At 38.3% G+C, this 15,439-nt stretch overlaps 1 protein-coding gene across 1 annotated transcript in view; it reads left to right on the top strand.

Moving 5' to 3' along the window:
- Positions 1 to 15,439, top strand: part of TPO (thyroid peroxidase) — an 85,690-nt gene that overhangs the window by 29,502 nt on the left and 40,749 nt on the right. Inside the window, exons 7-10 of the mRNA XM_045009354.1 lie at positions 3,442 to 3,957; positions 11,543 to 11,801; positions 12,275 to 12,445; positions 14,573 to 14,810. Of these exons, the coding sequence (XP_044865289.1) occupies positions 3,442 to 3,957; positions 11,543 to 11,801; positions 12,275 to 12,445; positions 14,573 to 14,810 (1,184 nt within the window). The remainder of the gene's footprint in view (positions 1 to 3,441; positions 3,958 to 11,542; positions 11,802 to 12,274; positions 12,446 to 14,572; positions 14,811 to 15,439) is intronic.

Raw genomic sequence — 15,439 nt, 5'->3', positions numbered from 1 at the left:
TTGAGGGTTAGGTATAGGGAATCTCTTTCAAACCACTAGAATGTTTCAAAACAGCAGAAACCTTTTCAGTACGACCACTACAAGCCCTGGCTGAGTCATGCATGGAGCCCTTTCAACAATAAATAACAAAAATCGCCAGCATAATTTATATATTTAAAACAGCATTGGTTGTAAAATAGACCCATAATTAAATGGATAGGGAGATTGAGATGCTTTTTCACCCTCAGTGGTCACTTCAGGTCAGAGTCAAGGCACAAGAAGCATTATTAGGGCTCCCATAGTGTACTGATTCTGTCCTGGTTTGTTACTTATTGTATTACAGTAGTTTCTAGAGACCCCAGCTGATATCCCCAATGTCCCATTATGCTAGACACTGTATAGAGGCATAATAAGAGATAGCTCTGAAAAACTTACAATCTAAATAGACAAGACACAAAAGGTGAGAAAGGAAATTGAGGCACAGAGAGGTGAGATAACTTCCCCAAGGTCACCCGGCAAGCTAGTATCAGAGCCAGAAATAGAATTTAGGTCTGTCTCTGAGCCCTGGACTACCGTGCCTCTCAGAATCTCCTGTACATAAACAGAGGGTTTGAGTTTTCCTTGCTATCAATATAGAAAATTTCCACAAAGCCTGAATTCCTTTTAAAAAACTACAACAAACACGTCTCTTTGTGTGGTAACTTTCCACAGAACCAAATCGCTATAGGAGTTAGACAATGCAGTGCCTTGAAACAATTCGTGACTTTCATTCTGCTACACTTCACCATCAGCAAGTTCTTTTGTGCATTTATAATATAATTTTAAGTTTATGTGCAGCTGATCCAGGAAAGTTACCATAGCCATGCTGGCTGGGTTGGTTTTTTTATTTTTTTGTTTTGTTTTTTACCTCCTTAATTATTCTTTGCAAAGAAATGGATTGATAGGAATATTCTTCACTGATTTTAGAGAGAAATGCTATTTTATATTCATTTCAATAAAAAAAGGATTTTTTTCCAGGTTATGTTTGATATCATTTGAAAAAATAACATAGGAAACCTTCATTTGCACATTGAGCTGCTGGCTGCACACTCCTTAGCCCATGAAAAAGTAAAGGACTTCATTATGCAGTTTTGCCAGTCCCTTAATGTTCATTACTGCTGCTTTCCTCCACTGGGGCACAGAATGATCTGAATTAAAATTGCAGAGGCAGTTAACCAAAGAATATTCACTGTGAACTTCACAGACTCTTGGTCTGTTTTGTTGTGGTCCTCTCTGTTTACTAAGTTAAAGGCCAAGCATACCTTTCTTTCAATTACAGTATAGCCAAACTCTTCCAGCCCTTTCCTGATAACTAGAAGCAAGAGGTAGTCAAATGCACACAGCACTCTGTAGCTGTCAGTCTCAGAAGAAACTGTATTTGGAATAGAAACCTTGCCCTTTGCCCACTCTTCCAGCTGCAGGGAAGCAGAGACCACCATAGCAGCAAGAGACTTAATAACGGGGACAAACTCTAGACAAGAAACCCAAAGGAAAATAAATAATTGATTTTAACAACTGAAGGAACAAACAGCAAAATAAACAAAATATAATAACCTACCATTGAAATTATCCTACTTAGCTAATGGGGGAAAAGTGAGAGGATTTCTTAAGGAGGCAGGTTTTAATAGGCTTAGAAAATAAACAAGTATTGCTTTAACATGATGATAATACTCCCTACAGTGATGAGCTTTCAGTAGTTTAAAAAATCTATTTAACAAATGAGATAAAAATACCAGCACCATGTAAAGCTGTTAAGCTCCATTCCACAGTTCCCATTAGCCTTTTTTCACTTTGCTTAAATCAGATTTTATTTCCATAACCCCCAAAGAGACTTCTAGCTTCTATGATCTCCCTTTAGCCCCTCCACACCTCTTTCACAGGATATTCTTTTCACAGGATATTCCAGCTGTCTCAAATTTGTGCCCATGTCAACACTGGTTTTGGAGCCTGCTGAACTAACTTGTTTAAATAACAAAAATCTAAGCAAAACAATCTAGAAATTTGAAAGGTAATTATATCACCTTGTAGGATGTCTGCAACATTAATATGTCTATCCGTGCTTCTTTGCTGCTATAGTATTTGTTTGAAAATTGAACAGCAAACAAATAGGATGAAAAGAAGAAATGGATTAGGTCAGGTGTCTCTTCAAAGCAGATGTGTTTTACTTTATCAGATGTCTGCAGATGGTTACCCTCTGGGGGATATTTCAGCAGCTTCAGTAAGTGGTACCTGTACTTCCTTACCAATGGTAAAAGATCAATGGGTAAGAAAGTATAGATTTTCCCAAAAGTTCATAATTGCATATTCTTTGAAACTCAAAATCATGTTTTTAACAGCAGTTTTCATTGGAGCTGTGTATTTTTAAACTCCGGGGCTTGACACATCCTTGTTATGGCTCACCATGTCTAATTACACTGTGCGTGATGATCTGTTAGAATCTGGAAATGATGGGATTTTCAAAAAAAAACCTACAGGTCATAAAAGCAGCTCTGTATTAAACAGGGCAGATAGATTTCAGATATTCCAAAACATGATTGTTTTTATTTTAGTGATTAATTTTTTTTCTTAAACAGAGTAGCTGAATCAGAGTTTCTCCTAAAATGTAAAGAAATCCTGTCCTCCTCTGCTTGCTGATTAAGAGGTTTAGGGGAGAGGCCTCCATGGTGCACATCTGCTAATCAATTCACAAAATGTCCATTTAGGGCATAATCCCAAACTCATTGAAGTAAAAGGGATGTTGATGTCATTTGACATCACAGCTTCTCCACATATTTCATTGATTTCAATGGGCTTTGGATCAGGCCCTAACTGAAGCAGTGTCTTCCTGGTCCACGTGCACTGTACAAAGATGAGCTCTCTGAAGCAAAAGCTTTTGTACAGTCCTGCTCCAGACCATGGGCACCTTCACTACATATGAGTGTAGGCAGCTAGGTTAGCTGCACATGCGCAAGCAGCCTGGCTTTCTGAAATGAGAAAACTCATGCAAAATCTGTTATAGCACACAATGTTCAATGACTCATAACTTGATCATATCAAAAACAATTTTTACCAGAACTCACAGGCAATTCTCTTCAGTGAGACCTGTTTGATGATGAATTTCATGAGTTTAAGTCAGTCATTGAATTGTTCAGAAAACATAGCAGTAAATTTTTTTTAATGGAGAAAGTATATTTTTTTCACTCTGCCTGTTCTCAAAAATGGCTAGACCATTTTTGCTCGAACTTCAAAAACATATATACATAAATAAAGAACACAGAGCCAAACCTAGAAAACTTTAATCCAGAAAATAGGTGTTTCAAAAAGATATGAGCAACTGAAAAGTAGGGCTTAGAATGGAAACCTTTATGGAACCCTTAGTGCAGTAGTCACTTCCAGTCCAGCTGTGTTATTTTCACTGCAGAAAATGTCTATTTTATTACACAGGTATTTGCCAATGATACACTATCGACAGGAAGAGAGTGCATGCCTTTTTACCGTTCATCTCCTGCATGTGGCACTGGTGATCATAGCATTCTCTTTGGAAATCTATCAGCATTGAAGCCGAGAGAACAGATTAATGGTTTAACCTCTTTCCTTGATGCTTCCACTGTCTATGGCAGCACACCGGCTGTGGAAAACAAACTGAGGAATTTTACAAGCAAAGAAGGCCTCCTTAGAACAAATGTGCAATATTATGACAATGATCGGGAATACCTGCCTTTTGTAGACCAGGTCCCCTCTCCCTGTGCACAAGACCCCAACTCAGATGAAGCTGAAAGGATCGAATGCTTTATGGCTGGGGACAGCAGATCTAGTGAAGTAATCTCATTGACAGCTATGCACACCTTGTGGCTGCGAGAACACAACCGCCTGGCTAAAGCACTGAAAAAACTGAACAGGCATTGGAGCTCGGAAACAGTTTACCAAGAAGCTCGCAAAATTGTTGGTGCTCTACATCAGGTTGGCTGAGTACTTAATTGTCAATTTATTGTTATGGCTCTGCTACGATTTAATTAGGCACAAAACTGAAAAGGTGTTTTCATGAGCTGAATGGCTTTTTGAGGGTCATGTTACCTTCCTTGCTGTCTCTATTTTCAACTTCAGATTTTTGGTGTCAGATTTTCATTCTTTTCTCAAACATCTTGATATTTAGATATCTTCATTTGTTCAGATGCCATGCCTCTCTGCTGTCATTTTTTCTGGCATTTTTTACTGCCCTTTCAGGTGCATTTCCTCTTTCCTCAGACTTTTCCTTCTATCTGTTTATTCTGCTGAGGGATCTTCGCTCTTTCTGGCTCTCTTCTTTATAGTAATTTTGGAAAGGAAGCAAGTAAAAAGTAGGTAAGTCTCCCACAGTGCACAAAAGTTTGTCTTTCTAATGCAAAATCTACAAACAAATATTCTCCTTCCATACCCCTAGGGCATAGACTTTGAGCCCTAAAACTTGAGAAGGAGAAATCAATATGGAAAATAACAAAGCAGACAGGAAAGTAAAGATACAGAGTTTCATATTAAATCAATGAGTAGTAGTCTTCATAACTAAACTGAAATTCTAACATCCACCAGGGTTTCACTTTCAAGAATTATAATCTTCTACATTAAGATACTCTTATGAGATATTTTGTTTTCATTTTACTTTCAAATATAATGTCTCTCCCAACCATTCAATTGTGGTTTGAAAAATCTATCCTTAGATTACAGACTGTATTTATTGATTCACAGACAAGTAGAGCAAATATTTCATCCAGGTATCCAAATCAAGTAAAAACTCTTTACGTTACCAATTCACTCTAAACTATGAATTTGGACATGAAAATTATATTTAGGTCATAAAACTAACTTTTCTTTAGCAGTTTTACAGTGAGGAAAATGGTTATTTCTCCTTGTTCACACCGATCCAATCTCTATGATATAATCCATGGCACTGGATCTGAAATATCAGGTTTGGAACACTTTGGAAACAACAGGCCTTTCACACAGTCTCTAATTGCTAGCAGCTGAAATATTTGTGACACCAGATTGTGAATTTTTCTGAAGAGTAATAGGGAGAAAAACAGACTTTAATGATCATGACAAAATATTGCTCTCCTTCCACCTGAACTCTCTGTTTGCAGTAAACAGAGAATGGGTCCTTCAGGAAACCATGTGCATTTGATGTGAGACTACTGGTTGCACAAAGAAAGAATACACAGAGAAAAATAACTCATTTTATTTGGAATCAGTATGTAATCTGTCTATTTTAGATAGTCAGGCCATTAGCCTCTCTTCCAGCTCTCCCAAGCCAATTCCTCTCTCTGAAGTGTGTTTTTTGTTTTAAAATCGTTGTATTAACAAGCTCAGACTGGTTCTTGGTACTAGTTAGAAGAAAAGAGCAAATGAGAAATCCCAAAACTAGGCTTCTGTGCATGCTTATGTTAGTGAGTAGGGATATGAAACATCATGCCCTTAAACAAAATAGTTTGCACAAGGCATTATTCTGTATGACTCTGGGCTACTTATCTCTACCAGTATCACAAACTAATGAGATCGGCCTGTGGCATATGAGTAATATATTTGAGCTGATGTAGCCCATCTAAGGACACTCATTCAGTGGATGTAATTGCAGTAGCTTTATTAGAGTGTTATAATAATTAGAGCACAGGCAAAAGCTATGGTTGGAGTTGTTTAAAGCTTCCATTCCAGGATTCTATATTCAGTTGCTCTAACTTTCTAAGATTTTCATCTTTTTGGCTGAATATGTCCAGGTCTAGTGTCTCCCTGAGGGTGCATATTTATGGAGAGCTTGAACAAAACTAGTTCATCCTTTTTAAAAAAGGAATAAGATTTTTTTTAAAGCACTATTTCCATTAGATTTTTTTTCAGTGTTGCTTTTTAAACAGCTCTACTGACAAGCAAATAGAAGTAGAAACTTAACATTAATACAGCCCTTGGAAGGGAGACGTGCCTTTCAAGGTTCTAGGGGTTTGCTTTGGTTTGTTTATGGAGATTTGGAAAGCATGTTTCACACAAGTGCAGTAGTTTGTTTAAACCACAGCAATACTTTAACTCTTTCATAATATTCTAAATGTTGAGGACTGTGCTGTGTCCATGTTGTAGTAAAATGTATTGGGCCCTGGATGATTCAATGTTCAACCAAGTTCATGCTCAGTAATGGAGGCAAGACAGAATAATTTCAGTGTTGTGACACATGTGCCAAGATTTCTTTTGGGGGTGTTTAGACAACATGTCTTTTTTTTTCTGCACTTGATCACAAACATCAGTGTAACTCTCCTGAGTTGAGTGCGGTTACTTCTCATTTGTCCTGGTGCAAAAATGAGAGGAGAATCAGGACTAGTGTCTGGGGAAACAGTGAAAGTACAATTTTTTGTTCCGTTAAAGTAACTAAAATTCTAGGAAATTTCATAAAGTTAAAAAAAAATGAAGAGAATGTTAAGGTTGCAAAGTTAACCTTAAGTACTCAAATGCCAGTAAATGCTAGTAGCAACCTTAACTCTGCTCTGATATATCGCGATTATTTTTAAACTAAGGATTTAATTTAATGAATTTAGGTCTCACACAGGAATAAAAACATATTTTTTCATTTGGGTTACTAGATAGCAACTCTAACATGTGATTCCGGCTTTCTCTGCAGTTTAAAAATAAGTAACTCCCTTCCTCATTCATATACATGTAAGGCATTTCTTGAAGCCAGTGCCAAGGCTGTACTACAGACCAAAAGAACCTTTCCCTCAACCTCCCAAACCTGCCCTAAATTGCTTTGTGGGGTGGTAAACACCAACAGCAGAACCCAGCACTAAGCTTGGCAAATAACTATCTTCCTATTTTGCTGAAAAGATCATGCAATTTCTTGAAGGCTTCTCAAACAGCATGGGTCCGCTCCTCCTATACCAGCCAAAAACAACCCACTTGTACTGAATACTATACCCTAATACATTCACACCAAGGGCTAAATTAAGGTTCCAGAGGCAGCCTTAAATTTGTCTTTTCCTTAATTGTGAGCCCTTCGTTTTGCAACCTTAATACTCTCTTAATGCATGGGCTGGAGAGTACCAGCATGGGTCTCAAGGTGGCCAAAGAGGAGGAGGTTACAGTAATCAGCACAGGTGCTCACCAAGCCATGAACTCGCATTTTAGCACTCGGACAGAAAGGAAGGGTTGAGTTTGTTAAAATGGTTGGAGAAAGAACTGGCAAGATATGGGGACAAGTGGTAAGAGTGTGTGTGAAAAATGTAAGTCAATTCCTTCTAAAGAGCTTGAGCTCTGTGCCTCTATATTCATGTCCAGAAAGCATGCTGATTTTGATACAGGACTGAATGTCTAGAGATCTGGAATTTATTTATTATAGGTTCTGCTGGAGATAAATTATGTGTGATTTTGGGCAAATCATTTAATCTGTGCCTCAATTTTTGCCACTTTAAAATGGGAATGATAATACTTCCCTATCTCACAGATATGTTCGGAGGATACATTCATTAATGGGTCACGCTTTACATTAAGGTTCCATTTATAATTTGTTTGTAAAGTCTTAGCAAATATTTAGTAGATGTTATAAATATGTAATAGACGTGCTATAGAACTTGAGAGTATTATACATTATAGCTGTTGCTACTATGGTTGGTTTTTACTATGTTACTATGGTTGGTTCCTAAAGAGACCTTACATAAATTCAGCAGATTCTTCTTACTTGCCTCACAGCCATTTCTATAATTGTAAGGAATTCATGCAGCCTGAGCAGTGCTTGTAATTTATCCTGTTTGTAAGGAACTCATGCAGCCTATGCAGGGCTTGCAATTAAATTATTATACCTTACTCCTTATTGGTCTTTGCCCACCAGAGGCCACCCATGCCAACTATAGTTTATAAGAAGTTAATGAGTACCTGTCTTTGCTCAGTGCAATGGCTGTCTGTTTCCTTACCCACTAGGGCTGCATTGTGTTCTCAGAATAAAGCCTGGTGCTGTGTCACCTGGATCTGAATCTGTTCTGAATCTCATTCTTTGACAATAATAGGCACTATTCTTGGTAGGCAAGTAATTTCTGATTCAGCCTTATTTTTGTCCTTCTTTTGAATAGTCAAATTCAGTTCACATCTGCTTTGTAAGGTGATCATTGTTTATTCTTCCCTAGCTGGACTGAATGTCTCTAAGGCGCAATAACAGTCCATTTCTTCCTGCAATGGCAATCTGAATGGGAGCGCTCTTTTTGCGTTTGCACTCAGGATACTGCCTAAAGCCTTGTCGCAAGCCAGACTCTAAGGGCAATGTACTGAATCTGAGGAGCAAGAAAAATGAAAGTGCACTTGCAGTTAGAAATATACTGTTTACACAGAAATGTATATAAAATTCTTTATGAGCTCACAAATTGAAGATGTATATCCCATTTCCCATGTAGAGACCAACTTAAAGCTCCAGGAAAGAATCTACATTTTAAACAGAACGACAGATTATTTTATTTTTTAGTGTTAACAGCAAGACTTTGTATTGCACATTCTTGGGAAAACATGACTTCTGGGGAATTGTGATATAGTAAAATATGGACTATCCTTGCAATGGAAAATCTTTCACACAAAGTATGTACACAAAGGAAGCACCAAAGAAAAGAATAGGTATTTAGAAATTTTTTCACCCTTTTTAGCACACTCCAAAGCAGAGGCCAGCATCTTTAGCTAGGTTTTCTGAATATTAACCTGCTCCAGAATAGTAATGGAAGATGTAGTATGTTAATGTTAATACTCAGTCTGTATTCAGACAAAACCATAAATTAAACCCTCTGAGCCACAGGTGCCATTTTTCTGGGTGGGTGCTCCACCCCCACTCTACCCAAGGCCCCGCCGTCACTTTGCTCCTCCAACCAGTGCCCCGCCCTCGCTCCACCTCTTCCTGCCCCTGCTCCGTCCCTTCTCCCAGTGCCTTCTGCCCACTGCCAAACAGCTGATCAGTGGGGGCTGCCGAACAGCTGATTGGCAGGGCCTACTGAACAGCTGATCGGCTGGTGGGTGCTGAGCACCCACTATTTTTTTCCATGGGTGCTGCAGCCCTGGAGCACCTACAGAGTCAGCACCTATGCTCTGAGCAGTCGTGTATTGGAAGGCCACTAGCAACTCTTGGAAGCCTCTTGTTAGAAATCTGTCCCTTGAATTAAATTAGCTTATGAATTGCCATGGTGGCTCACACTAACGGTCCTTTTAATCCAATATTTTGTTTCTGATGGGACCAGTAGCCGATACTATTGAGGCTGCTCTGCAAGTATATGAACCCATGATTCATGTACCTGCTCACCAGATGTGATATACAGTTATGTAGAGAGCCCATTATGAAAATTTTGTTCTGTCACTTATGTAGAAGAGGCTGAATATATAAGGAATACTGTATTAAAAACACTATGATGATTATTGCATGGCAAATATGAAAAGAAACACGTCTTTAAAATCACTCACTCTGATTAGGTGGCATACTTTCCTTCAGTGTCACATACACTGCTTTGCATATCAAATGCACAGAAAAATCATTTTGAATCTCTGCAGAGTGCTTAGACTTCTTTTTTAAACTTCAGCAAGAGTGTAAGTCTTTAAATAAATTTTATTGTTTCTCAACACCTCTTGAGACGAGTCCAAGTTAATTAGATTATGAGCCTGCTCCAAGGGTTATGTATCAGAGATTCTGATATGCAGTTCTTGTAGTTTTATGTCAGCTTCCAGAATTTTTTTCTCCAGAATCCTCCTCAGTTTCCCCTTTGATTTTCTGTAAAACACTTTTGCCTGGCACAGCACCACTACCCCTCAAACCCAAACCCTACCAAACCCCTGAATCTGCCAGCGCAGGACTCCTTTACATTGTTAGCCTTATCATTGTAATGACCTTATGCAAAATTGGAGCCCCTGTCTTCAGCAGTGCATGGAGAACCTGAATGTGAACTGTCCTCCTCTTTCAGTCCCACTGGTGGAGGTGGAGATCTGGCCTTTGGTTGCCTCCTGATTGGACCTACCATTGGAATGGGAGAGCAAAGGCAGTTCATGAGTTATGTCAGTATGGCAGAGATTCCCAATGTGCTTGTGCCTGGAGTTGACTTATCACATTTACATCATTGTTCTGTTCTACTTTGGCCAATTTGGGTTGCTTGGTAATGAAACAAAGTACTCACTTTCCTTTCTCCCTGCTTTGCTCTGGTCCTAGAGATGTGAGTATTACCTCCTCAGTATCTCCAACCTCTGCTTGCCTCAGAAGGGAGGGTCCAAACTTGAGAAGTCCGTACTCCAGCCCTGTATATGATAGCACAATATGCTACTACTAGGCCACAAAGCTGACTTGAAACCTAAAGTTACAACTGGAGCTAACAGTACCTGTGTGTGTGATAAGTGTTGGCAAATGTAAAAATTTTAAATGACAACCACACTACTAATTTCCCACAATTAAAAAAAAATTATTTGACAGACAGTATGCAAGGAAAATCTAATCTAATCAAGCAGCTGTGCAGTCTTGAGAGAGCTTCTTTCTTATATGAATATAACTAATTTAGAAACGTGCATAAGTGGAAGCTGAAAAAGAATGAGCAACAGCTGCCCATACTGCTCTGTGTAGAGTGACTGTTGGCAAATATGCAGTGTCATATCTTGTAGACTTCACTGGAGCTTGCTTTTCTGTGTGACATACCCAAGATAATGAAACCCAATATCTGATGAGACTATGTTATCCCTGCTTGATTTTCAATATGCATTATATCAAGCTTCTAATGTATTTGTCTGGTCAATTTACTGCATATTCTATCAAACTTAAAATCTATTTTGAGTTCACTATACTTCATATTCATCCCATTATGCTTTAATAAGATCAAATGTAATCTTTAATCTGTAATGCAGTTTCATTTTATTCAGTGCAATATACCATTTTTTCGGAGGGGGAGGTCAGTATTACTAATAAGCTTTTTTATATGCTTCAGTAATTCTATTACATTATAAAAGCACTTGATAGGAGATGTTTATCAACATTTCTGTTATACAATCTGATTTGTGGGGGTCTTTAAATTGGCTGCAATTTTGTATCAAATGTCTATCAAAGGATTCTGGGAGTAACCATTTAAACATGTGACTGAAAACAAAATCTGTTCATGGTTTATGCTGGTTTAGTTTAAAGGCTCAGTAGTTTATGCTGTCCCAATCCAATTTTTAGGATTTAAATCAATGCTGGGGATCAGGGAGTTCTCAGGCTCATTGAAGTCCAAGGGAGCTATTATAGACATCATCGGTAATCTGTCCATGCGAGGCTTTGATCTAGTGGTTGCACCTATAGATTTGGGAGCCTGGATTGCTGGGTCCTATTCCTAGCCCTGCCACTGACTCTCTGTATGACCATGGGCAAGTGATTTAAGTTCTTTTTCCCCATCTGCAAAATGAAGACAAAGTACTTACGTACCTCACAGGGTTGTTGAAAGTGTTAATTAATTAATGCTTGTAAAGTGCTTAGAGATAACTGAATGGAAATGCACTATACTAGTGGGAAGCATTATTATACTATGTAAATATTAACTGAGTTTTTTTTTCTTTCTTTTAGATTATTACTCTAAGAGACTATATTCCAAAAATCATTGGCCCAGAGGCTTTTAATCAGTATCTTGGTCTGTATAAAGGCTATGATCACAGAATAAATCCCACAGCTTCAAATGTATTTTCTACAGCTGCTTTTCGATTTGGTCATGCAACAATACACCCAATAATAAAGAAACTTAATGCTCAGTATCAAGATGACCCAGACCTCCCAAACCTTCATATGCATGAAGTTTTTTTTAGTCCCTGGAGGCTCATTAAAGAAGGTATGTTTTTATGTGGACTACATCTTTTCATATTTTTGCATCATTTTTTCAAACCTCTTCCTAATTGAATTTCAAAATCTTATAAAATCAAGAATGTTCATTTAATTGCATCATTGGTTCAGGTTGGTGAATAGTGCCCAAAGAATTAATGTCAACTGGGACAATTTATTTTTAACTAGTCTTTTGAAACACACAAACACCGTTCATTAGAAACATCTCATTCCTCTCATATAATCAGTCTGTTAGCAATGTTTCTGCTGTCTTAAGAAACAGACAGTGCCTCTTAACTGCATGATTATTTTCTTTTCAAAATGGAGCACATCGTTGTTTTGTTTGAATTTAAAGACATTTAATGTGAATACTTTAAAAAATGTAGAGGGAAAATATTAAGAAAATGCAGAAATATTAAGAAAATATATAATGATTTTGTTTTCACGTGTACTTTGACACTGCATTGGTTTTATGTTTTAAAGGAGGTTTGGACCCTTTACTAAGAGGTATTCTAGCAAAGTCAGCAAAACTACTGATGCAGGATCAAATGATGAATGAAGAATTAACAGAAAGGCTCGTTGTATTGTCGAATAACGGGTCATTGGACTTAGCATCATTAAATTTACAGCGTGGACGTGATCATGGACTCCCAGGTCTATTCATTTTTTCTAGATTTTCTATGCTAATGATTGAGACATCACTACTTGTATTTGAATCATACTGGAAATTTACCAACATGGTTATTACGTGAAAGCTATGTCTAGTTAAACAGAGATGTTACCGCAGTCTCTTTTAGGAATACACAACAAGAGTAAAAAGTAATTATAATGAAGACAAAATATTCAGTAGCAATAGACATGAAAACAACCTCCTTAGCTTGAAAGGGACAAAGCATAATGCAGGGGGTTACTGTACATATCTAGAGTGGCTTTTTAGTAACTACGACTTTTATTAGAATTGGTCAACATTTTTCAGATCTCAAAATTTTTAAATTTTATTTTAAAAAGTCACAACAATTGTTACAATTTTCCCCTATGTTTTTCAATGAGCTCTACCTATTAGGTTTTTCTAAAAAACAAAGGACAACCATAAACCTTCCGTTTAAATTATTTTTATTTGAGCTTAAGGAGAACAATATGGAGAAAGAAAAGTCATCTCTATAGGTTGGACTACACTGCAGGTGCAGAATGTAATTCCGACTTCAGGTTGACATACAAGCACTAGCTTTGATTGTGCTAGTGCACTAAAAATAGCAGTGTGGCCACGGCAGCATGGGCAGCAACCTGAACTAGCTACTTAAGTACTGTCCCATCCGATATCCTATGTATGTACTTGGGTTGCTAGCGTAAGCTGCTGCCCTTGCTGCCACAGCTGCATTGCTATTTTTACCATCCAAGATCAAAGCTAGAGCATGTATGTATAGGTGAGCTGGGCATTACATCACTAAGGACAGTGCAGACCTACCCAAAAGGAAATGCATAGTGTGTGTATGTGTCTCTTCTGTCTCTGCAGACAGGCATAGCTCAGAAATGGAGAAGTGCAGTGCACAGAAAACGAAGGCATTGAAGTGTCTAATGCTCAGTGGCTGAAGCAGACATGGGGCAGTCCAGAGCCATGATCAAGTAGTGTCTGGGTGGTCTAGTAGCCAGGAGGACAATCAGTATTAGAACTACTCCCAAGCAATGGTTGGCATTCTTTCAGGGGGTCGATAGCTGGGGGATCCAAACCAAGGGGCGAGGTGGCAAGGCAGGGCAATGCAGCAAGGCAGTTTAGGCAGCAACCAGCAGGCAATGGCCTGATGCTCAGACAATTTCCTCTTCCTGTTGGGATCTTTATAAAGTCCAGGTATACCCTGGGTATGCTGTCTATCCTGCCAATTGGGGGGTTGGGGTGTGGCTGCTGGAGCTGTAGACACTTAGCAAAGGCTGCTGGTCAGGTGTGGTGATTCATCATTACCACTGTAGTGTGGAGGCTACAGATGCCATCAATGGGCCTCGTTTTGATTCCGGTTTCCTGACATCATCACAGTTAATATGCTACTAATGCCCTTCCTGAGAAGTATCATTAGATGCCATTGATTCACCAAAATGGTTTTAATAGTTTAGTTCTTCCCGACAGAGAAGGAGAAAATGTCATTTTTATATTATGAAGCAATTCTCATCCTCTCTCATTTTCCCTTGTTCTAGTATCAGCATGATACACTATAACCTCTGCTGCTTGCACTGACCTGACCCTGTGTGTGTGTCTGAAATTTGTTCTTCATTCACTCATTTCATTAATTCTAAGAGGCAACTTTGCAGCTGCAGGCAATGTAGTAAGACTTTTACAGAGCAGTTATTTTGAGGTCTATGTTTCTTTCTTTCTCCCTTTCTTTAATTAAAAATTAGATTAAAGGTACAAATGAATGGGCTAAAACTTTTCATTCTAAGTTGCACTAGCCACAAACTTTTGAATTTTCCTTTTGCTCTATCATCAAGTCTTCAGAATTTTTAGAAATGGAAATGTTATTTTATGCCTAGTTTTACCTTCATTAACATAACGTAGCTTCAATATATCTAAAAGGCCAGATCTTGCTACTTTTACTCACGCTGAGTAGTACCTCACTCTGTGAATAGGCCCATTGATTTCAACCAATTCTACTAGGTCTATTTTCAGAGGGAGATGCTAGTTGGTGTGAGTAAGGGTATCAGAATCTGGCTCCTCTAAATGAGTTAGTTTTGGGTGCTATGTTAAACTGTCAGATTTCAAGGATAATCTCTCTATAAACTTAATATCCTTAGGCTACAATGACTGGCGAGAATTCTGCGGTTTACCAAGACTGGAAACTCAAACTGACCTGAACACAGTAATAGCTAATAGGAAGGTATCTGAAAAAATCATGGAATTGTACAGCAATCCAAACAATATTGATGTTTGGCTTGGTGGCCTAGCAGAAAACTTCCTCCCAGGTGCTAGAACTGGCCCACTGTTTGCATGTATAATTGGAAAGCAAATGAAAGCCCTGAGGGAAGGTGACCGGTAAGTGTATTTATATTGTTTTTTTGTACATAGCATCTCAAAGGGTGTTGGGCACTTCACAGATACGAGAAGACAGGTCCCTGAACCTTATAAAAACATTATGACAAAGGATGGAGGAAAGAGAAAAATGTACATGCATTTTTAACTTATAAATCCCCACCCCACCACCACTTTTTATTGTTCCTTAATTCCTTGTTTACCAATTTCTCTCTTTTTTTTTTCCTGAACCTTCTCTCCATTCTTCCTTTTGTTGTATGTAGGCATGATTCCTACCAGCAAGGAGACCACTCCTATGGCACATTGTGAATGAACAGCAATCCCATGCTGCTGTTCAGCAGGCTGATTCCTCCTGCACAGCCCCTGTAGGAGACTTAAGTGGTGCAAAAAATCTTATGCAAGTGTGAAACTTCATCCTGGAAAAACAGAGTTTTACCTGTATAAGAACTGCAGGCTCAGGCTCTGAATGAACACAAGGTTCAGTCATAGTAACAAAAACAGTCCATTTTTTATGGATTTTAAAATCTACTGGATTTTTTTTATAAACAGATGCAACTTGTGGACATGAGGAATGTGAAAAAGGGTCTATATGATCAAATACAACTGGAGTCACTCTTGCCTTAAGGAACTAA

Source organism: Mauremys mutica, chromosome 3, assembly GCF_020497125.1.
Source record: "Mauremys mutica isolate MM-2020 ecotype Southern chromosome 3, ASM2049712v1, whole genome shotgun sequence".
Classification (NCBI taxonomy): domain Eukaryota; kingdom Metazoa; phylum Chordata; order Testudines; family Geoemydidae; genus Mauremys; species Mauremys mutica.
The sequence above is the reverse complement of the archived record's forward strand: the minus strand, read 5'-3'. Positions and strand labels throughout refer to the sequence as shown.